This window comes from Apodemus sylvaticus, chromosome 7 (assembly GCF_947179515.1).
Source record: "Apodemus sylvaticus chromosome 7, mApoSyl1.1, whole genome shotgun sequence".
Lineage (NCBI taxonomy): Eukaryota > Metazoa > Chordata > Mammalia > Rodentia > Muridae > Apodemus > Apodemus sylvaticus.
The window spans coordinates 75,734,284-75,756,360 of NC_067478.1; the positions used below are offsets into that span (position 1 = coordinate 75,734,284).

Here is a 22,077-nt window from a genome sequence, read left to right on the forward strand (position 1 = left end):
AACATTTGCAACAAGCCCGGTCAGGTTATCTCCAGTCAATCTCTGTCTTCACCTGGCTCGCTGGGCCCGGCTCAGGTGTCCAAATCCACGAGCTCCCATGAGTAGCAGAAATTCCACAGTGCCAGGAAAAGCAGAATACTTACATTACTCCCCTTGTGATGCACTGTTCCGCTCCAGAGTGGTTCACACCGTGGACGGCTTGGCGAATTGCCCCCAAATGCTAAGGTCCTGGTACAGGGCTCATTCCTCATCACGACATGAGACCTGGGCAGATGGACCTGAGGTGTGTGTGTGGGGGGGGAGAACGTTCATGTCTCTCTAGGGAGTTCGTTTCTTTTGAAGCTTCTTTCTTCTTGCCACGTTGTAGTTCACAATAAAGGTGAATCCTCGGAAAGCACGCGAATCCGTTACTTTTCTGTGGCTGTGGCAAGATGCCAGAGCAACAGACAACTTGAGGAAGAGAGTTTGTTTTTGCTAATGGTGCCAGCGGCCATCACGAGAGGCAAGGGTTGGCGTGGCTTCAGGAGCAAGAGGCTGCATGACAGGAAGTGCAGCGAGATCAGGAAGCAGGGCGGGCGATAAACCTCCAAAGCCGGGCCCCCGGTGATGTTCTTCCTCGATCAAGGCTGCATCTCCTACAGGTTCGGTAACCTCCACAGACGGCACCCCCAAGTGGGAACCAAGGCTTCAAACACATGAGCCCATGAAGGACTGTGCGGGCTGCTTAGCTTTTGGTCAACTTGACATAAGCTAGGGTCTTCTGGGAAAAGGGAACCTTAACTGGGAAAGTGCCTCGGTCACATTAACCTGTAGGCAAGACTGCGAGGACATTTTCTTGACTAAGGATTGGTGTGGGAGGGGTCAGGAAGGCACAGGGGAGGAGAAAAAGCAGAAAGGGAATGGTTAAAAGAGTATAATGAGGGGCTGGAGAGATGGCTCGGCAGTCACTGACTGCTCTTCCAGAGGTCCTGAGTTCAAATCCCAACAACCACATGGTGCCTCACAACCATCCATAACGAGATCTGACGTCCTCTTCTGGAGTGTCTAAAGACGGCTTCAGTGTACTTAGATAATAATAATAAATAAATCTTTCAAAACAAGAAAAAAGAAAGAATATAATGAGACACATGTAGGAAACTGGCATAATGAAACCCATTAGTTTGTATATTAACTTTAAAATTTAGGATTTTTTTTTTAATCAGGTGATGTAAAGCACTTTCCCCCATTTCTGCCCAATAGGAACGGAGTGGCCACGAGAGCAGTTTTAGTTCAGTTATTCACGAGGACACAATGGAGAGAAAGCTAGAGCAGGGTTAGAGAGAGCGCTCAGGGGTTAAGAGCCAGGACCCAGGTTCCGTTCCCAGCACCCTCATGGCAGCTCACAGCCATTTGTAACTTCAGTTCCAGGGAATCCATTTTTTCCTGGCCTCTGTGGGTACCAGGCAAGCATGTGGGGGTGCTAACATTCATGCAGGCACTCATACACAGAAAGTAAACATTTTTTAAATAAATCAGTTAGACTTAGAGCCGTACCAGAGTTCAGGTGGTATCAGTCTTTCTTAAAACAAAGTACATGAGGTTCCCATTCTTATTATGAAAATGTGCTTTATTAAAAAAAAGAAAGAGTATATAATAAAACCACAGGACAAAGTTCTAGACATAGGTTCTTAATATGCCATTGTAGAAAACACAAGTATCTGTTTCTTTCCCCTTCTTCTTCTTCTTCTTCTTTTGTTTGTTTTGTTTTTTTGGATTTGTTTTTTTTGAGACAGGGTTTCTCTGTATAGCCCTGGCTGTCCTGGAACTCACTCTGTAGACCATGCTGACCTCGAACTCAGAAACCCTCCTGCCTCTGCCTCCCAGCGTGCTGGGATTACAGGTGCGCGCCACCACCACCCAGCCATCTTTCCCCTTTCTATTGTCTCCTCTGTACATTTATTTTTTTACCATGTTGACATTTTTATTTTACAGCTTGATTTATATCCATAGTTTAAAACCAATTTGGATATTATAAAATGGTATAAAGCAAAAGTTAAAATCCACCTCTCTCTGTACTCTTCCCAACACCGTCAGTCTGTCCTTCTCACAAGACCCTTTCTTGTAGGAAATGTCTTCACATTCTGTCCCATGCCTTTGGTCTGTTTCATTACAGTGCAATTAAAACTGTTTTCTTCTTCTTAATGGTGGTACTCAGTTCGACTCCTCAGTAGCTATTTAGGCAATGCACTCACACTTGATGGGTGACGGCCTCTCAGAGTTTGAAGCCATAAACATTGTTGACAGTTTATTCAAACGGGCACACCTATATCTTTATATCCTTACATCCCTCTCTTTTTCAAAAGTCATATAAAACTTTCTTTCTATTGAAATTAAAATATAATTATATCATTGTCCCCCTTGCCCTCTCCAACCTCTCCGGTGGTTTCTCTTTACTCTCAACTCATAGCCCCTGAAGCCAGATATATTTTAATAAAAATTTCAGTATTAAAAGTGGCTAATGGACTATATGGACAGCAGGTAAAGTTGGAAGGGAAGGAATCAGGGCTTAAAAATCCAACTTGCTTCCCTCAGGTACGTTCAAGTTAATGAACCACAAAGCCATATAAAACTCATTTCAAAGGCCATGGTCAAGTGGAATTACCTAGACTTCTTGATAGACTTGTTACAGTTTGGATGTAAAATGTCCCCTGCAGGTTTGTGTGTCAAAGAGTCTGGAGTCTCAATGAGACTCCTGGGGCTTGGACAAGTCAATAGAAACTGCCCGATTTGTCTCAACTTGCTTTTCTCCTAGTTCTCTGCTAGGACTGTTTAGCCTCAAACGACATCAATTTAAAAAAATGAATGCGTCTCTAACAAACTACCATATGCTTTCTGAACCTGTGGTTAGAGAGGTAGAAGCGAGGGAGGCAGTCTTTCTTCTCGTGTCCATATGGGATATTTATCATGTTGATATTTCTACGATCTAGTTCAAGATACAAATTCTTGTGTTCTTATTGGTCTTTGGGGGGAACAGATATGAGCAAATGAGTATTTGAGTTCAGGGAGAACCTTTACTCTGGGAGTGTGGGTAGCTCTTGTTTTAGAGCACATTTTGTGAGGAATCTTGGATTGATGCTGTTCTGAGGAATCAAAAATGAATTTATGGTATGAGATTTAGATCTTAACCTTGTCCTAAAATGTGGAGGCAATGTAAGCCTTTATCTTAACAGCTTCAGTAGGCTGTTTATCAACCTACGGGAGCGGGAGGATCTGTGGATCCAGGACTGAGTGCCAGCCTTTGTCATTGGGTTATTAGTGAATCCCAGGATACTGGGGCTTCCTGAATCTGGCTGTAACAATTTTCAAGGACTCTCAGAAGGATAAACAGAATGAAAGACCTCACTTGGATGGCTGCTGTTTTTATATTCCCAGTGCATAAACGCCCACAGGATGCCATCATCTACATCTGTAGCTGTGCTGTCTTTAAGAGGGGTACAGTCCAGATTGTGAGTTGCCATGCACACTTAGTTCTCCTTAATTCTGTATTAAGTCCTGGAAAACACCTAGCTGAAAAGGTTTAGACAATACGGCATGCTCCTCCAGTCCCCACGCCACCTTAAGCGGCAGTGGCTTGCTCCTTAGTGAATCTCATCAGATCTTCCAGAACGAGGCTGCTGTCACCAAGCGTCGGGAACAGCGTGCATGAGGATAAACCACACAGCGAGGAGAGACTCAGACCTCCCAAAACACTTTTCCCTTCATAACTGAATGTAAAAGTAAGTGAAAGTGACCTTTGATAAAGATGGAAACAAGCCAGTGCATGTGACTGTGCCATCTACAGATTCCCAGGGACCTGTGAGCCTTTGTATCCACCAGGGCATACAAACAGCTCCAAAGCTATTCTGTAATAGTGAAACTCATGATCTTCCTGACTTAGGTTCTTGAGTGTGGGATTAAATGCTTAGCATTTCTCTGTACTTCTGTTTTGTTCTGGCTTTTTGATAAGATCCAGTCTGGAAGTCACCACAAATCTCACGTAGGCTTTGCTCTAATGAAATCCTCTTGCTTCTGCCTCCATTGTGCCAGGATTACAGGTGTAAGCCTAATCCACCCGGCCTGGTTCCTCTGTTTCTTCACAGCTTAGCATCTTCCACAAGTCTTAAAGATGCAGCCGGCACACAGAGGAGCGTGGAGCTGGGTCTCCTTAAAGCTCGTCCCTCTCAGGCCTCTTCCTATGGCACTGGCAGATGGAGGTGCCATCTTCCGGCTGGGGAACACGTTCCATCCCCTCATGGACCATGGGCTTGCTCGCCTGGCGCTCAGCATATTTCTGAAATACGTTCAGAAGGAACAGAGTTCAGTTCCTGCTTCATTCTAGTCTAACCTCCCACACACCTCCACCTTCAACCACGATGTTTCAAACCCAAACCAAAGGTCTGGCTCATTTTAATTTCATAGTTATATTTTAACTTTCTTTACTATGAGTGCCAATGTAACATCTCATAGTCTGCTATAGAATCCTAATCTATACTTCTGTGTAAATGGAATGACTCTAGATATTTGCCCCTACTTGAAACAAGAGGAGTTAGCAAGTATCCTCCATCCATTCCACAGAATTATATATATATATATATATATATATATATATATATATATATATATATATATATATATATATTACAGTTGAAGTTGAATTTTCACATCAGCAGGTGAAAGTGATGATGAATATCTCCCGACAGAGTGCACAGATGGCCTCGTCCATCCACCCTGGCAACCTGGCAAGAGGCCCATGCAATGCTGCTTGCTCTGGCCAGGAATATCCCTTTGTGCTATGTCTTTCATTCCATTCATTCTGAGTCCACCGGGTTATACACTCCTAGTATTGAGCTAATACCAACAAAACAATAATGTAGCCCGGTGAGCCTAATTAGCATGTTAGAGGTAGAAACCCTTACCACTAAAATTAGCGCTATGGCTGGTAAGACAGCATGACGGCTGAAGCTGCCTGCCACCCACCCTAAGACCCTAGTTACCTCCCTGGGATCTACAAGGAGGAAGGAGAGAACCAACTTCCGTAAAGCCGCCTCTGACATCCGTGGGCACTGTGCTCCTCTCCCTTCCCCACCGAGATCACACAACAAATAACGAAAATGTAATTAAAATTAAAAAAAAATACTGGAATTAGATTAATACAGAGGACGGAACCCATCTAAGGATGGCATCTAAGAGGGGCATGTTGGGGGCGGGGCGGGGTTGGGGTAGGATGACTTGTCCTTAGTCTACCCACAGACAGGAAGGATCAACGGCAGGGGGCGCTCTCGGACAAGATGGGAGGAACCTCATGAGCTCTAAACCTCCATTTCCCACCCCACCCCCCATACTACAGAACGGAGATGAACAAGTTCCAGCACTCAGGAAGCAGAGGCAGGCTGATATTTGTTTATTCCAGGCAAGCCTGATTTATAAAACAAGTTCCAGGACAGTCAGGGCTACAGAGAAACCCTGAGATCAGGGGATGGGGAGATACCGGGTAGTATGGAGGTGGCCGGGAGGTGGTGGTGCGCTCCTTTAATCCCAGCATTTAGGAGACAGACATAGGTAGATCTCAAGGCTGAGTTCAAGGCTAGCCTGATCTACAGAACCAATTCTAGGACAGCCAAGGCCAACCTCAGCACTCGTGATTTCTTCCCACAAGCTGCCCCGAATCCTCCCAGTAATGTCCAAGCCACACGTGGGGTGTAGGACCCCAGACCACCACGATGGACAGTCTGAACTGACCTGCAGTACTCTGTAATAGTAGCAGTAAAGTCTGGGCGGCTGGAGCAGGTCCCTAGCAGCTAACTGCCCTTCTTTCGCAATCTTCTTTGCTTCTTCATCATTTTCCTAAAAGATTAAAGATGAAAATGAGAATGAAGACTGTTGCAGCCCACAAAGAAAGCCGAGTGCGAGCGTGGGAGGTGTGAAGGGCTGGGCGATGACGGCCATGGTGGGCTATAGCCGACCCAGGAGGCCGTGGGAACACAGTAGACGTCTGTTACAGGGAAGGGGTGATGGCTGTGCAGATGATCCTGAGGCCTCACAGGCTCTCCCGGTAACTATCTTGGTGCTTTCTTAGCTATCCTTGGAGAAAGCTCGGGGTGTGTCATCTACCTTCCCCAGCATTGCCTTTCTGCCTAAGGATAGAATGAAACAATTTTCATGTTAAAATGTCTTTTAAAAGCCAGGTTGCAGATCTCGGTGAGTTCAAGGCCAGCCTGGTCTACAGAGCAAATTCTAGGACAGCAAGGGCTACACAGATACTCTGTCTTGAAAAATCAAACCAAACCAAACCAAACCAAACCACCACCACCACCACCACAACAACAACAACAACAACAAAGATTCTGGGCTGGGGAGGTGTCTCAGCAGTTAAGTGTGAGTACTGCCCTAACAGAGGACTGGCATCCACCCTGCTGGTTCTCAACTCCAGCTCCAGGGGATCTGAGGCTTCTGGTCTTTGAGGGCATCATTGCTCAAGTGCACAGACCCCTACACTAACACATGTAAAATTAAAATAATGAAAATGTGTTTTTTGTAAAACTTTTAAATACACAATGACAGGAAGTTCTGTTAAACAGCAGTAGCCACAGAGGACTATAACACTGTAATAAAAAAGTTACTCACTCATTAGAACTCACAGGCTGTAGAGCCAGGAATAGCTAACACTCCTAATTACACTCAGGAACAATGCTTATTTTGTGCACACAACTGATAGGAAAAGCCATTTACGGGCAACTGTGGATCTTAGGAAAAGCCAGAACAATGATTCTGACCCATTATGTACAAAAACAGATATTATTTCTCAAAAGTTAGAAAGTGGAAAAAATATAATGGAAAGATACATTTTATACTGTCATAATAAACCCAATAGTTTTTAATATTCCCCCTCCCCTCCAAAAAAAAAAAAGAATCTCTAGTTTTATGGGGAACTTGTTCTTGGAATGCTATGGCTTATGTTGGGAAAGGACTTGAGGGTTTTTCCCCCTGTATGGAAGAGTATCATAGTTGCTTGAAAAGTTCTCTTGACATATAAAGCCTTTCAACTCTGGCCTTTTTGATCTGTAATCTGCATTCTGTGTGTTCTTGCTTTGCATAGATGAGCATAAATAGGGAGGGACTCACTTAGAAAAGCTGTATCACATCCAACGCTAGACCTAAAAGCTAACCTTCAACAATGTTGACAGAGGCTATACAAAGTGATTCTGATGTCTTTCTCTTTTATATGTGTATATGTGAGTATGTATACGTGGGCTTGTGTACGAGTACACAGAGAGAGGCCAGCAGAAGCCCTCCACCTCCCTGAAGCTGACTGTTGGAAGCCAAACTAAGGCCTTTGAGAAGCAGCAAGTGTTCTCAGCCACCCGGTCATCCCAACAACCCTGGCGTCTGCTCTTTTGCTATTTAAAGGGAACACATTTCTTCAGAAAATCATAGTTCCTTTGATTTACTTTGATAACGATTCTTCAGAAAATCATAGTTCCTTTGATTTGTTTTGATTACGATATACTCGGTCCTGATGGAACACAGTTTCCCATATTAATAAACTTTGTTATTGCCCAAGAAAATAATGATTGCGTGGAACATACCTTGGCCCATTCCACTTTCTCTAGTAAATCACTGAGGTTCCTTTGAATGGGAACGTAGTGTTTCCAGGGCCTGAGAGCCACATAGAAATGTTCATAGTAGGGCGAATCCTGCTTCAGGACCAGACTGTCGCCCAGCATGAGGTATGGATACCTGTACGCAGCCACAGTCCCGTCCACGTTCACCTGGTACTTGTACTGGAAGATTAAAACCAAAGAAGCCCCGTGACGCCATCGCTTTACTTCCATCTCTCCCCAATTTTAAAATTAAATACAGAGGGATTATTTTCCACTTTCTCACATCTGTGTTTGTATTTCACTTATCTTTTATTTTTTCTTTGTATAAAAATGATAACCAGCCTTTAACAGCTCCCTCATAGGAAATTTTAGGACAGGAGCGTGTGCCGTTTCAGTGACATCTGTGAAACAGAGAGTCTAACTTGCATAGTTTAAAACAGGTGTTAAAACTATTGTCAAAGTTCTAAGTTTAAATATTCTGAAGTGAGAATAATTATCAATTTTCATATATAAACTATTTCCTCTGTTTCATACACTAAACCCACAATAGAGAAAGGCACTCTTGTCTATTTTACATTTTAAAAAGAGTTTACGTATAATAGAGATTACATCTTACCAGCTTGTAAACTGTACAAAGATGGTTCAGTGAGTGGAGAATAACCCAAGTCTAATCCAAGTCTAATCCACATACACAGACACACAGACACACACACAGACACAGACACACACACAGACACACACACAGACACACACACACACCACACACACACAGACCCACACACACAACACACACACACAGACACACACACACACACACACAGACACACACACACCACACACACACAGACCCACACACACAACACACACACACACAGACAGACACACACACACAAACACACACGCACAGACACACACACACACCACACACACAGACCCACACACACAACACACACACACACAGATACACACAGACACACACAGACACACACACACACACACACACACCCACACACACACGGAGAGGGAGAGAGATAAACATGATAAAAAGTTGACAGAAACCTGGAGACACAGCTAAGTTGTTGGCAATTATTGGATTAACATTTCAAAAGCACTTATCAAAGGCTTGAAATCCAATTTAATTATAATATGAAGCGATTTTTTTTTACAAATAAGAAAACTGGCACACAGAGAAATTTATAAACTTACATTCTGAAGGCAAGTCACTGTTCTCCTCACCATACCCCTCACCCCAGATGAAGATAATCCATTTCCAAATATAGTGACAGGCCCCCTTCCTTCCTTCCTTCCTTCCTTCCATTTCCCCTCTCTTTCTTTTTCAATGCTGGAGATCAAATCTATGTCTCATATATGCAACAGAAGCCCTCTGCTGGACTACACCCTAACTTCTTAATAATTTCTTAAATAATCAATACTATGTTTCTCAACTAGGTTTCTCAACCATACATACATGCACACATCACACATATACAAATTCACAGTCGCATTCATGCAGAAATGAATACCAAAAGACAGTAAAGGACATGGCAGGCCTACTGGTGTCACAGGACACAGAACCACTAAGAGAGGAGGGGACACAGACAGTGGGAGAAAGACTAGAGGCAGGACCCAAACTCCAGCTCCTAGTTATATATTTTGCATATATACAAATGAATACTCTTTATTTACCAAAGATACTTGAGATCATTTTATGTAAAAGACACTTATCTAATCAAAGGGGGAAAGCCACAATAAATACATCTAAACTTCATGTTAACTCTTATATGGAAGCATTGAATATAGTTCTACGTTATTTGGTAAACGAAATTAACAGAGACAAAACTGTCAGAGTTTATAATTGCTGTCTGACAGGAAAGTCTGAAAAGTACAGTTAGCTTGCAAACTGAGGCAACCTGCCTGCAGCACCTGTTTGGTAGACTTTGGACACAGAATATCACTTCATAGCCAGAGGAAGACTCATACCTTAAAGAAATCAAAGAAACCCATCAACTTGGCTTTTCCAAGCTCTTTTTCTTTCTCTTGGAAAAAGAAATATCCTGTAATTCCTGCATCTAGCAGCTGTGGATTTTCTTTGGACAGAAGTACCAACTGCAGCCTCTCCTCCCGGCTATCTCTACCTCGGAAGAAAGCTTTCTCTGTTTTATTGATCCAGGAAGGCCCTAGAAGTTTGAGGCCATAAAAAATTATGATTAAGAATCTGAAACCATAAGACAGTATAACGACTTTTAGTCCACTATAGCCATTTAACATGCCGATGATGCTCGTCGAGAACTCACTTTGTAACATAGATGTTGTTCCCAAAATACCTGGGGCTGAGTCTCACTTTGCCAGAGATATTTTCTGAACATCCTTCCGTTGGCTCCAGCCCCTCCCATTTACCAGCAAGGACAGTCCACACAGGCACTGCTCTTTGCTGCTGCACAACACTAGGAAGTAGCCATCACACATCAGACCTAGCTCCAGGCAAACAGAGGTCGGCGGTTAGCCCCACTGCCAGGCCACACCTTCTTCTATCTGTCATGTCTCACAAAGGACATGAGTTAGGGTTTTGTTCTTATATGAGGTCAGAAAACTGCAAAACTCAGAATTTTAAAACCCAACAGAGTTTTAGTCCATATTTTCCCTTTATTCTTATTTTATGTGTATCTCATGTATGTCTGTGCACTGTGTGCATGAAGTTCCCATAGAGGCCAGAGGATGGAGCCAGATCCCATGGGACAGGAGTTAACACACATTTGTGGGTCACCAAGTGGGTGCTGGGAATCGAACTTGGGTCCTCTTGAAGAGCAGCAACTGCTCTTAACCACTTGATCATCTCTCTAACTCAGCTACTCATAATTTTGAATCCAGGGAAGACATTTTTCTTTGATATTATTAAATGCAATTATATAGCTCACAATACTCACGTAGGTATATGGGGAACTTGAGCAAAGATCTTGCAATCGATCCCTGGCTGGTCTACTGCTTGTTATATAGCCCAGATGGATCACAAACTAGTAACAATCCTCCTGCCTCAGGCTTCCAAGTGCTAGGATTATAAGCATGAGCAACCATGCCAGTTATAGAAGGGAAATGTCTTAGAAAAATTAATTCCCATCTCTGACAAAATGTCTTATTACTCTACAGAATGATGTTGTTGGTTAAATACTTGTCAGCACCTTAGAGATATCATAAGACAGAAATGGGAGGGATCCAATCTTCTCAGCCTACTTGTCAGAAATTCACTGTCATCAAACTGAAAGTAGCTGACTTTTATTTCCTATCATCTTCACCTTATTTTTATTATCTTTTCTCACCTTTGGGTACTTTGCCCAAATCTCTGATCTTGTCCCCCGAAAGAGACAGAGGAGGCTGAAAGGACAAAGCAAAGTTTAGTGAAGCCCGGGGAATTCCTGAGAGGGCGCTGTGTCAAAATGGAAGGGATCTTAAAAAGAGAGGACTCCAGCTCATTTGTTTATTTGTTTGTTTGTTTAGTTTTTTTTCCGAGACAGGGTTTCTCTGTATAGTCCTGGCTGACCTGAAACTCACTCTGTAGACCAGGCTGGCCTCGAACTCAGAAATCCACCTGCCTCTGCCTCCCAAGTGCTGGGATTAAAGGAGTATGACACCACCGCCTGGCTAGGACTCCAGTTCTAAAGACTTGGGAAGCCCAGAAATGAGAGAATTCCTTACAGAGCAACGGAGGAAGGGTTCATAATGCCCGCGGTTCACCAATGGTCACAATCCTCTGATGCTTCTTGGAATTGACTCTCAAATCACGCAGTAATAAAAAGCACTGGAGTCAGAATTAGGTGACAAGTTTACCAAATATACACATTGTTTAAATGTCTTTAAATTTTGTAGTAAAATTTTCATGTAAATATAACCAAGTACAGAGCAGACTTGAAAGATGTTTAAAAATGGCTAAATTCAAGGGAGACTGCATGAATACAGGCTTGGGCATTATTACCTCAAATTATGTTTTTAATTTTCAAATTGGGAGAGTCCTAAACATTCTCTTTCTACCTTAGGTTGATTTTCCCTGCTTTGTCCTGCTGGGAAGGACCTTGGGCCCTTAGACATGCTAGGACAGCAGTTTTCTTGGTTGGAAGTAAGAATGAGTAAACACATACATTTATTCTTTCTGATTAAACATTCCTTTTGCCTTTTAAGATTTTTCCCTAGAAAAGTAACCGTAACTTACCCGTGTTTCCCTGAACAGAGAGGAGGTCATTTGTGACACCCCTCATTGCTTCGAGTGTGGAGTGGGTGACATCATAGGTTGGAAGGATAATGTCTCTTGAGTCTACGGAGCCACACCAGGAAATGATAGGTATAGGGCTGGGGGTATCATTGACTTTTCGATGCTCCAAGGGCCAATCTCCAAGATTGATATAAAATTCTAAATCTGGGAGGGTGACCTACAAAACAAAAGCACAAAGCTTGGTGGCTGGGAGGCACCAAATGCCTCAGTCTCTTACCTGTGTGTGTACAAACCTGTGTGTGCACACACACGAACACACACACACACACCAGCGGGTGGAGGACAGGGGTCAGTCTTTGGTGGTTTTCCTCAAGCACCATCTACCTTGTTTTTTGAGACGTGGACTCTCTCTGGCCTGGACCCTTCTGAGGAGGTTAAGCTGGGTGGCTAAGCTTAGGGATCCACCTCAGCTTCCTCAGCACTGGAATTACAAGCACACACCACCACGACTGGCCTTTTTCACATGGGGTCTGAAGGTTGGACTCATCCTAATATTTACAGAGCAAGCACTTTACCAACTGAACCATCTCCCCTATTGGGCACCAGGAAGTACTCCTGATCTAGGCGACCCTTGAAGACAGTGGGGGAAGGAAGAAGATTCTTGGTCTTTGTTAGAAGGTCCTAAGTGAGAGTAGCAAATGACAAACTCACTTAACTGGAAGTTGGCTACGGGTCTCCAGAGGTGGCATTTAAAATGTAAAGTTACAGAAGTGGGCCTCTAGAGAAAAGGGTGGGCCCTCGCCAACTACCTATCAATAGCCTGCAGCCATACCTACGCCTTGGCCTCCTTACCACGCCCTCTTCCACCCTTTCCTCTAGAATCCTCTACCCTGTGTCCAAATCCACAACTGGAACTCAGGTCAGGTCCTTGCCACACCAGCTTCCTTACTAGGCATTCTGACTCCCCCTCCCCCAACTTGAGCCTATTTTAGCTGCCCAAACCTCGACATCCCACATTAACGTCGTGACTGAGCTCACCAGAACCTCTAGGCTCTGGAGCAAGGCCAACGCTCTGTGCTGGCTCTGCCTCACTCTCATGCTAGCTTATACTGAAGTCTCATGAACCTGAGGGCTGAGAGTCCACCTTAACTTAAATCTTACAGCAAACAGCCATCTTCAAAGGTAGGAGCCGTACGCGTATTCCATGACACATTTCTGAGTCCTGAAATCTATTCTCATCAGTCTTTATAGTTTTACGTATGTAACTGTTGCAGCAACAACAAAAATGATATTATTTCTGGAAACAGTTCATTTATTTTCATACCTTCCTTGCTAGTGACAGCAAAATTTCATCAGAGAACATTTTGAAGTCTGTGTATTTCCCCAAAGATCTGCGGTAGATGTGGTTATTGATAACTGTGTAGTGAACCACGGCACCCCGCTCGTCCCCAAATCTTTTGGGGACCTCCTTCAGCATTTGCTGGAGATTAATGCTGGGGAAGGAAACAAAATCCAGTTCGATCTGTGGTTCATTGGCTGGACAAGACAGGGTTTTCTGCCAGACCTGCGGGTTGTCTTCTGGGCAATCACAGTACTCATGGTACACGGGTCCTGGGGAGGGAACACACACACAATGCCAGCCTGAGTTAGCACACACCATGACGTAAGAAGAAGTAAGCACTGGATGACAGCTTGGCAGATCTGAAAACAACCGACAGAGGCAAATCTTAGAGCAATTAGTAGTAGAGTGATTATGACAGAGCCCCACCTCTGCCCCATCAAGGCACCTTGGACAGACTACAGAGCATCTGCTCCCTTCCAAACTAGCATACTCCAGTCACGTGGATGATAACTTCACTTCTAGTGAGGTATACATATTAAATATAAAATGACTTCATTTTAGCCAACAAAGGGAGAGCTTCTTGATTTTTTAGACATACAAATGTAGAAATAGTAAGTTTTTGAGAAAATGGAGAACCTTTCTCTCAAAGTCCCTAATGCCCCCTCGGTCAGCACACCTCAGAGGAAAGATTAACCGGAAGGGTCTGTCAGTGTAGCCCTAAGTAGCCAGCTGAACAGAGAGGACTCTTCTGAAGACACATTTAGAAAACAGTATATACAAATCTAACATAATTTCAGGCCAAATCCATGTTTATTTGAATATATTTTCTTGATGGTTTATTTGTGATCTTTGGAAACAGTCTCATATAGCCCAGGCAGGTCTTAAACTCACACAGAGATCCTCCTGTCTCTACCTCCCGAGTGCTGAGATGACATTAGGCCCTGTTTTGTTGGAGTTTTCTACTTCAGACCAAGACTGGGAAGAGGCACTGACTTATTCTTTCACTTCAAACTGGTGAGCAAAACCCGTCATGTGGACTCACAGTTTACAGACTAATGGACTTGAAGGGGTGAAGGACGGCGGGTCTTAGAGGTGACACTAACAAGGGCGACCTCACAGGTCACACAACTTCTGTTTGGTGTAGCTCAGGAAGCGAGCCTGAGTAGAGCTGAGCAGTCTCACTGGGTTGAGGAAGAGCGGAGCGTGCCGCAGAGCCAGGCAGCTGAGCCTGGGAGCGGAGTAAGTGAGGCGGGAGAACTAAGCACAGGAAAGCCCAGAAGCCTTCAGGACCGAGAAAGCCTGTCACCAGGGCATCTGTGAGTGGAATCCATCCAGTGCAGGGAAAAACCATCAGAGCAACAGGTGGTGGTGGGGGGACATGGGGGAGGGGAGAAGGGGGAAGGGGAGGAGGGGGGAGGGTAGTGGGGGCAGTGCACAGCGCTCCTGCAGGCTGGGACAAGTGCCTGCGACAGCCAGGCTGGAGAGCCTCCTCATTCTTGGGACTTGGGGAGCGTGCACCTCAGTTGTTGAGAGTAATTAACCCTAGATGAGATGTGACTCAATTTCATCTAACAAACTGTAAAAATATAACTGGAAAAGATCAAGTTATGTCCAATTAACTCTGCCACACGCCAGAGATAAAGCTTAGGAAAATTTAAAAATGGTACCAAGAGATAAAATTACACAAAAGGGGAGTGACAGCAACTCTGGCATTGCAGGACCAAAGATGAAGAAACTTAAAGATATAGCAGTGGGAACTATACAGAATGAAGCAGAAAAGGATGTTTCAAGAGGTTTGTTTGTTCTGTGTGTGTGTTTTGTCTGCATGTATGTATGTGCATGTCACGTGTACACGTCTGGTCGGAAGAGGACATTGGATCCCCTGGAACTGGAGTTACAGATGATTGTGAGTTGCCATGTGGGTGCTGGGAATTGAACCCAGGCCCTCTGCAAGAGCAGTGAGTGCTCTCCAAAGTCGGAAAATAATAATTTTTTTAAATGCCAAAAAAAAAGAAGAAATAAAATTTGAGCTTCCAGGAGTACATATACAATGTTTACTCCATCAAATTTGACTACAGGGTCATTACAGCCCTTCTGAAAAGCATGCATCCCATATATGCCGAGGGAAACACGTACCTTTTAAAATATAGGGAGACTGGGCCACATGTTCACTACCATAAAGGATCTCTATCTTGAGCCCTTCATGGACCGTCTCATGCATCCTGTATCTCACCAAAAATGTGCCATCCTTTCTGTCCAAAGGTTTAGGGACATAAATACGGACCAACTCTTTAGGTGAAAGGGATTTTACCACTACTTTGAACTGTGTTTGACCTGTAAGCAAAAGAAATACAAATAACGTTACCATTTCCTGATCGCTATGTCTCAGGGATTAGACGCGGATCTTAGTATAGAAGCCCTTTGTCCTGCAGTGTTCATGGTAAACCGCATTCATTTCAGCCTGGAAGTTCCTTGCAGACAGCAACTATGTGTGGTCCGTCCTTAAGTCAAGGATATGACTTAACATGGGACTCATCAGCCATCCAACAACAGTGGGTGGAAAACTCAATTCACTGAAGAAAGCAACATTTCTCCTACTTGATCTTTTCTCCTCTGAAAAACATTCAAGCAGTAACAGTCCACACTCTAAAGATGATGGCCCTGTGGCAATTCAACTTTCTCCCTGTAAAATATACACACGTTATTTAATGCCATTGAAGGGTCTAGTAACCCTCATTTCTGAGAAAATGCCCCTTTTTCATTAGATTTGTTCTTTGTCAGTTTCACACTTTACATAATACATACTGACCACCCTCTCCCTCCGCCCTCTCCAACCCCCTCCCACCTTTGCCAACCCCTCCCCTTTTGTACCAATCTCTTTTTCACATTCACATGTATTCATTTCGTTTATGACCCACTTGGTCTAACCAGGGCTGTCTGTGTGACCATGAATTTGGAACAATCCCCAGGAGCCTCGTGGGCTCAGCAGTGGGTAAGTAGCAGATTGCAGGTGAGTCTCCCCCCTGGCAGAACCTGACAATAATTTGGAAGTGAGGGACAGGGTTCCATAAGATCCTCCCCATTCTGTGACTGATTGCTGACAGGGCCAGTCTTGTGTGGGTCTAGTACAGAACCCATGGTTATAAGTTCATGGTTGCAAAGGCCGAGGAGTCTACAGCAGTGGTTCTCAACCTGCACGCAGTGTACAATGACTTCTTCATGGGGTGGGGGCCACAGATCAGATATCCTGCATTCCAGATCCTTGCACGATGATTCACAGCACCAGCAAAACTACAGTTACAAAGTAGCAAGGAAACAAATGTTATGGTTGGGGGTCGGCACAACACGAGGAACTGTGTTAAAGGGTCGCAGCGTTAGGAAGGCTGAGAACCGCTGCTCTGGACATTCTGAAGCCAGCCCCTCTGTCTTCTGGCTTAGATACTTCCTACTTCCTCTTCTGCAAAGTTTCCTGTGCTTTAGAGAGTGTGACATTTTTCTTCTTAAACTGAATTTTCAGATGCTTTGTGTTTCTTCTAGCTACCATCAGAAAGGCAACCCGAGGAGAAGAGATGGCTCAGCAGTTAAAAGCACTAGCTACTCCTCCAGAGGACCCCAGTTCGATTCCCAGCACCCACATATTTATTTTAAGTGCTTAGTTGTCTGGGCTGTTGATAGCATAAAATCAAAGTGAGGGTCAGTGGAAAATAACACTGATTGGCTCTGACAGAGAAATGACTAAGTGTAAGGAAGGTTTATTTTTTTCAGAGATTAATTTATTTTTATGTATACTGGTACTCTGCCTGCATGAATGTCTGCATGAGCATGTCAGATCCATTGGAACTAGAGCTACAGAGGGTTGAGAGCTGCCAGGCAGTAGTGGGGGATTGAACCGGGGTACCCTGGAAGAGCAGTTAGTGTTCCGAACCACTGACCTATCTCTCCAGCCCCGTAAGTAAGGTTTATAAGGAAGAAAAGAGAAGCATGAAATTCTGAATTGCTCAAAGCGGAAGGAATATACATTCCCATTTGCCCTGATGGCCTTTACAACGGAACAGGATCAAAGATCAGCTTATGGTTTCCTCTCCAGAAATTCAGATTTAAGAAAAGGTGACTGATGGGGTCTGGCAGTTCCTCAGAAAACTGGACATGACACTTCCAGAGGACCCTGCTCTACCTCTCCTGGGCGTATACCCAAAGGATTCCCCGGTATGCAATAAAGACACATGCTCCATTATGTTCATAGCAGCCATATTTATAATAGCCAGAAGCTGGAAAGAACCCAGATGCCCCTCAAAGGAGGAATGGATACAGAAAATGTCGTATATTTACACAATGGAATACTACTCAGCAATTAGAAACAATGAATTCACAAAATTTTTAGGCAAATGGTTTAATCTGGAAAATATCATCGTAAGTGAGATAACCCAATCACAAAAGAATACACATGGAATGCAATCTCTGATAAGTGGATATTAATTAGCCCAGAAGCCCTGAATACCCAAGGCACAAATCGCATAACAAATGACTCCCATGAAGAAGTATGGAGAGGGTCCTGATCCTGGAAAGGATTGATCTAGCACTGGAGGGGAATATACGGACAGAGAAAAAGGAGGGAGGTGATTGGAGAATGGATGGAGAGAAGAAGGTTTATGGGACATATGGGGAGGGGGGATCCGGGAAAGGGGAAGTCATTTGGATGTAAACAAAGAATATAGAAAATAAAAATATTAAAAAAAAAAAAAGAAGTAAAGATCAGCAAAGAAGAAAAAAAAAAAAGAAAGAAAAGGTGACTGATGGGAAGGTAGTGACACAAAAGGAGCCTGGTGATATCGAACCGTACTTCACTATGGGCTATATGTGTTCACATCTATCTATCTATTTATCATCCATCCATCTATATACTTTTTAGATGATGTTCTTATTACATAGTCAAGGCTAATCTAGAACTCACAATCCTTCTGTCCCTACCTCCCAAGTGTTTGGATTATAGGTGTGCACCATCATACCCATCTCTCATAAGCATCTTCTATCTGTTTCTTGTAAGACTTGTCAGGTCATTATTGATCCACCCCACTGTACAGATCAAGAAATCTAGCTCTAACAAGTAGCCGAGGGTCCTATATCAATAAACAGCACAGCCAGTGTACATCACAGCTTTGCAGAGGTTTAAATAGAAGAGGATTTTTGGCAAGGAGGACCTCGCCTGCTGTGATTGAAGGGACTCTGGCCAGGGAGCATGACTCTGGCAAGGCCTTGGCTTTCTCTCCCATTGCCTCTGCCTTGCTAAAAGAAGTTGGATTACATTCCTAAAGCTAGGCACCAAGGCCTATTCCCTTATATGGCCACTTCCTCCTCCTGAAGCTGACTACCCAGGTTCAGCTATCAAAAGTCCAGCAACCAAAAGGCCCCTTTGGCTCACCTAATTAACATGTCCAATTAAAATAAAACGCCTTGGGCTGGAGAGAAGGCTCAGTGGACTGCTCTCCCATAGGTCCTGAGTTCAATTCCCAGCAACCACATGGTGGCTCACAACCTCTGTAATGAGATCTGACACCCTTTTCTGGTGTGTCTGAATATAGCGACTGTGTACTTACATATAATAATAAATAAATCTTTGGGCCAGAGTGAGCAGAGGTCCCGAGTTCAATTCCCAGCAACCACATGATGGCCTACAACTATCTGCACAGCTATAGTGTACTTAGATACGTAAAATAAATAAATAAATCTTTTTAAAAAATAAAATAAAACACCTCATCCTAACACGGGGTTTCCCCTTGTACCTTCATTAACTGTCATTTGCCTATGGACCACTGTCTGTCACCTCTCTATCCAGAGGCAGTCCTTTGTCCCTTTCCTGGACAAATACCCCTGGCCACTCTCCCTTGTTCCCTCCCCTTCTTCCTCAGCCTCCATCCCCCTTCTGTCTCTTATTACCTGCCCTCTGTCCCTCTGGGGCAAACAAAGCCCCTTTGTGCTGAGACCTTGGTCTTGGGGGTCCTGAGCCGATACCTTCATTTCCTTTCAATGACCATTTAGGACGCTTATCAAAGCTCTCAGCAGCGAGAGGGAAGGCACCGATCCTACATTAGCAACCTGTAAGACCAAAGTGTTCCGCCCTAGGACTATGTAATCATCCAAACACGCCCGACTTCCTGCCCTGGACACCCCAGGATCCGCTCATGCACTGCAACCTTTTTGAAGATATGTTTTCCTCATTATAAAAACATTATGACGCACTGGGGCCAGAGAGATGGCTCAGCGGTTGAAACTGCTTCCTATTCTTCCAGCGGACACATGTTCTCAGCAACTACATTAGGCAGCTCACAGGTGTCTAGAACTCTGGTTACTGCGGATCCCGGGCTCTCTCTTCTGGTCTCCATGGGAACCAGCTCACAAGCGGCATATATGAACACACACATATCCAAATAATCTTTGCTGAAAATTTTATTTGGGGGAAAAAGAATTTTAAAAATAGGGGGGAAAATCCATACTCTCTTGCTGTGATCACATGAGTGCATACCTGGGTTTGTTTACTTAATACAGGACTGCAGAGACACTAGGATCCGGTTTGAATCTCAACCGTGTCCCAGATCCTCACTCTCTTTGCTTTTGCACGGCTGCGCCAGTCTAGAAACCCCTCTCAGCCTCCAGACCCACACTCCTGAAGCTTCACAGACGTCCCTGGGCCTATTGGCAGTTTTTCAATATTATACCAGGTTGCAGAAATCCAATCGTAGCAACTGTGCTCTCCCTGATAGGCTGGTTGCTTTTTTTTTTTTTAATCTATTTTCTCAGTAGAGTCTAAGTTTTCGGATAGGCAGACAGTGCCATCCTCCTTTTACTCCAGGATTACCAAATACACGTGACCTCCGCCATGGATTTCTCTGCCTCTTTGCAGGCAAAGCAGGGCGCCAGTTGGGAGCAGCCTTAAATTTAGACACAAATTAGCAAATCTTGACTAGCAACAAGTTGGAACCAGCAGGACAAGTTCAGGAAGCCGTCTGATGTGGGAGGAGGGCCCTGCTGAGATTCAAGACAGACTCCTCCCTTCTCTGGTTCCGGGAAGTTTCACTGAGGCGCGTGGTCTGCGCTGAGGGCCTAGGAGCACCAAGGGATGAGCGGGCGGGCTGCTGAGTCAGGGAGAAGAGCCCTGCAGCCAGGAAGGGCCATCTGGCACCACGGCTCCGTGGGACCCCACAGGCGCCATTTACTCTACTTACCCTTACTTACATCGGTCACCGGGCGGGACCTGTGGCTCGGCCTTCGGAGTTAGTCACCCAACGGTCCTCAGTGGCATCTCCCGCCCCCGTGGGTGTCAGGGAGGAGGAAGGGACGCGGATGGGAGGGGAGAGAGGGCGACACCCGCTGTGGGGAGATGGCCACGTATGGGGACAGGGACGCGCGGGGACGGCGACGGACGCTGACCTGGCGGCGAGCTAGTGAGGTTCCGGCCGTCCGAGTCCACCGACTGCAGGAAGAAGTAGCGCACGGGCAGGACGGCGGCGGCCTGCAGCCCAGGGCCCCACGCCAGGCTCCGCGGGGCGCTCACGCGCGCCCCGGCCCCCGCTGCCACCAGCAGGGCGAGCTGCAGCGGCAGCAGCAGGGCCCGCCGGGCGCGGTGCATGGTCGCCGGCTCTCAGCTGCGCTGGCCAGGGAGGGGCTGGAGCGCCGGGCCGAGGGGACACCCGGGGGCGGGCCTCTGCCTAGAGCCGCCCCGGGCGGGCCGGGCGCGCACCCCGACCCCGACTCGGTCGTTGTGTACCCCGCCCAGGCCTCAGGCTCGGAGCCCTCCACTAGTAGCCCTAGTTTGCCAATTTAGAGAAAGGCAAGGTTTGCTTGTTTTTAAATTGTTGTTACCTCTTTTTTCCCTCCTCATTTTATATTTTATTGTTTTGACTTTTGAGAAGGAAGTTTCCCTCTGTATGAAGGCTGGTTTTGAACCGATGGCAATCCTTCTACCCCAGCCTCCTCCAGTACAGGGAAATTAAAGGTGTGTAAGCCAAGCCACCTTGCCCTGTGGAAAAAGCTGCTTGAGATGGGGTTTTCAGTGTGTATCACCTACTGCCCTGGAACTCTCTATATATCTATATAGACTGGCTGATCTTTAACTCCTGTCATCCACCTCTGTGTCCCAAGTATTGGGATCAAAGGTGTGCACTACACCCAGCTGGGAAAAGGTTTGAGACGTGCAAACCAGGGTTTGGTTTCTAGTGCCACAAGTGGAACAGGAGGGACGGCTTCCGGGGAGGAATCCCACTGCTCTTGGTTCTCACTCAGCCCAACCTGTTTCATTTATTTGTGCTTAGCAGCCTCGGACCCTGAAGTCGCTGGAGTGTGGTTCCCTTTTAGTCCCTTGTCTTCTCAGTGTTTTCTGGTGTCGGGCACGTGGGCAGCAGAAGGCAGGGCAGGGGCAGGCTTGAGCCGGTCGGCAAGCTTCTCGCAGAGTTGGGCGCCTTTCCTTCCCTGAGCACTTTGGAAAGGTAGGGAGGATGGCCTGGACATCCCGCTCCTGAGCTTCAAGAGCCAGAAAGAACAGTACCCCGCCCCCCCCCCAGCCCCACCCCCCACCCTCCCCCCATGTTCACTCTTGCTAATTATTTTTTCTTCTTTATATCGGCATAGCATTAAAATGATAGGAAATAATAATTCTTCCCAGGATGAGAAATCTGGAAGAACTCATCCTGTAGGATGGACAGAGGGCTTCTTCTCAGTAGATCTCAGCCTAAAGCGTATCAGAATCAGGTTCCAGGCTTTAATTGGGCTCCTGACCATTTTGAGCTTGGGCCCAGGTCGCCCACGCATTTACCACTCCTAGGTTAGGAGAGAGGCCAGCAGGCAGAAAGCACCAGATGCACCTGTGCCCACAGGCCACAGTGCTGGGGGCTCAGGCTAGTCTGGCCTCCACCAGCTGTAGA

At 45.4% G+C, this 22,077-nt stretch overlaps 1 protein-coding gene across 2 annotated transcripts; it reads right to left on the bottom strand.

Moving 5' to 3' along the window:
* Window positions 1-1,591: 1,591 nt before the first annotated feature.
* On the bottom strand, window positions 1,592-20,837 carry Poglut3 (protein O-glucosyltransferase 3). Of its 2 annotated transcripts, none has more exons than XM_052188336.1 (8): window positions 20,588-20,837; window positions 15,299-15,496; window positions 13,145-13,431; window positions 11,821-12,037; window positions 9,600-9,796; window positions 7,605-7,799; window positions 5,758-5,862; window positions 1,592-4,309 (listed from the first exon to the last, which is right to left on the bottom strand). In XM_052188336.1, the coding sequence occupies exons 1-8, from the start codon at window positions 20,784-20,786 to the stop codon at window positions 4,184-4,186; spliced, it is 1,524 nt and encodes a 507-aa protein (XP_052044296.1). In that variant the 5' UTR covers window positions 20,787-20,837; the 3' UTR covers window positions 1,592-4,183. The 2 variants fall into 2 exon arrangements, with proteins under 2 accessions (XP_052044296.1, XP_052044297.1); XM_052188337.1 differs by lacking the exon at window positions 20,588-20,837 and adding an exon at window positions 20,383-20,581.
* Between the last annotated feature and the right edge of the window lie 1,240 nt (window positions 20,838-22,077).

Bases quoted from the DNA above. Each gene is read 5' to 3' on its own strand.
- Poglut3 (XM_052188336.1), bottom strand. From the start codon at position 20,786: ATGCACCGCGCCCGGCGGGCCCTGCTGCTGCCGCTGCAGCTCGCCCTG. The intron at 13,432-15,298 runs GTACGTGTTTCC...TTCCCTCCCCAG, and splicing joins GTCTCCCTATATTTTAAAAG to GACCCGTGTACCATGAGTAC. The intron at 12,038-13,144 runs GTATGAAAATAA...TTTGTTTTGTAG, and splicing joins TGCTGTCACTAGCAAGGAAG to GTCACCCTCCCAGATTTAGA.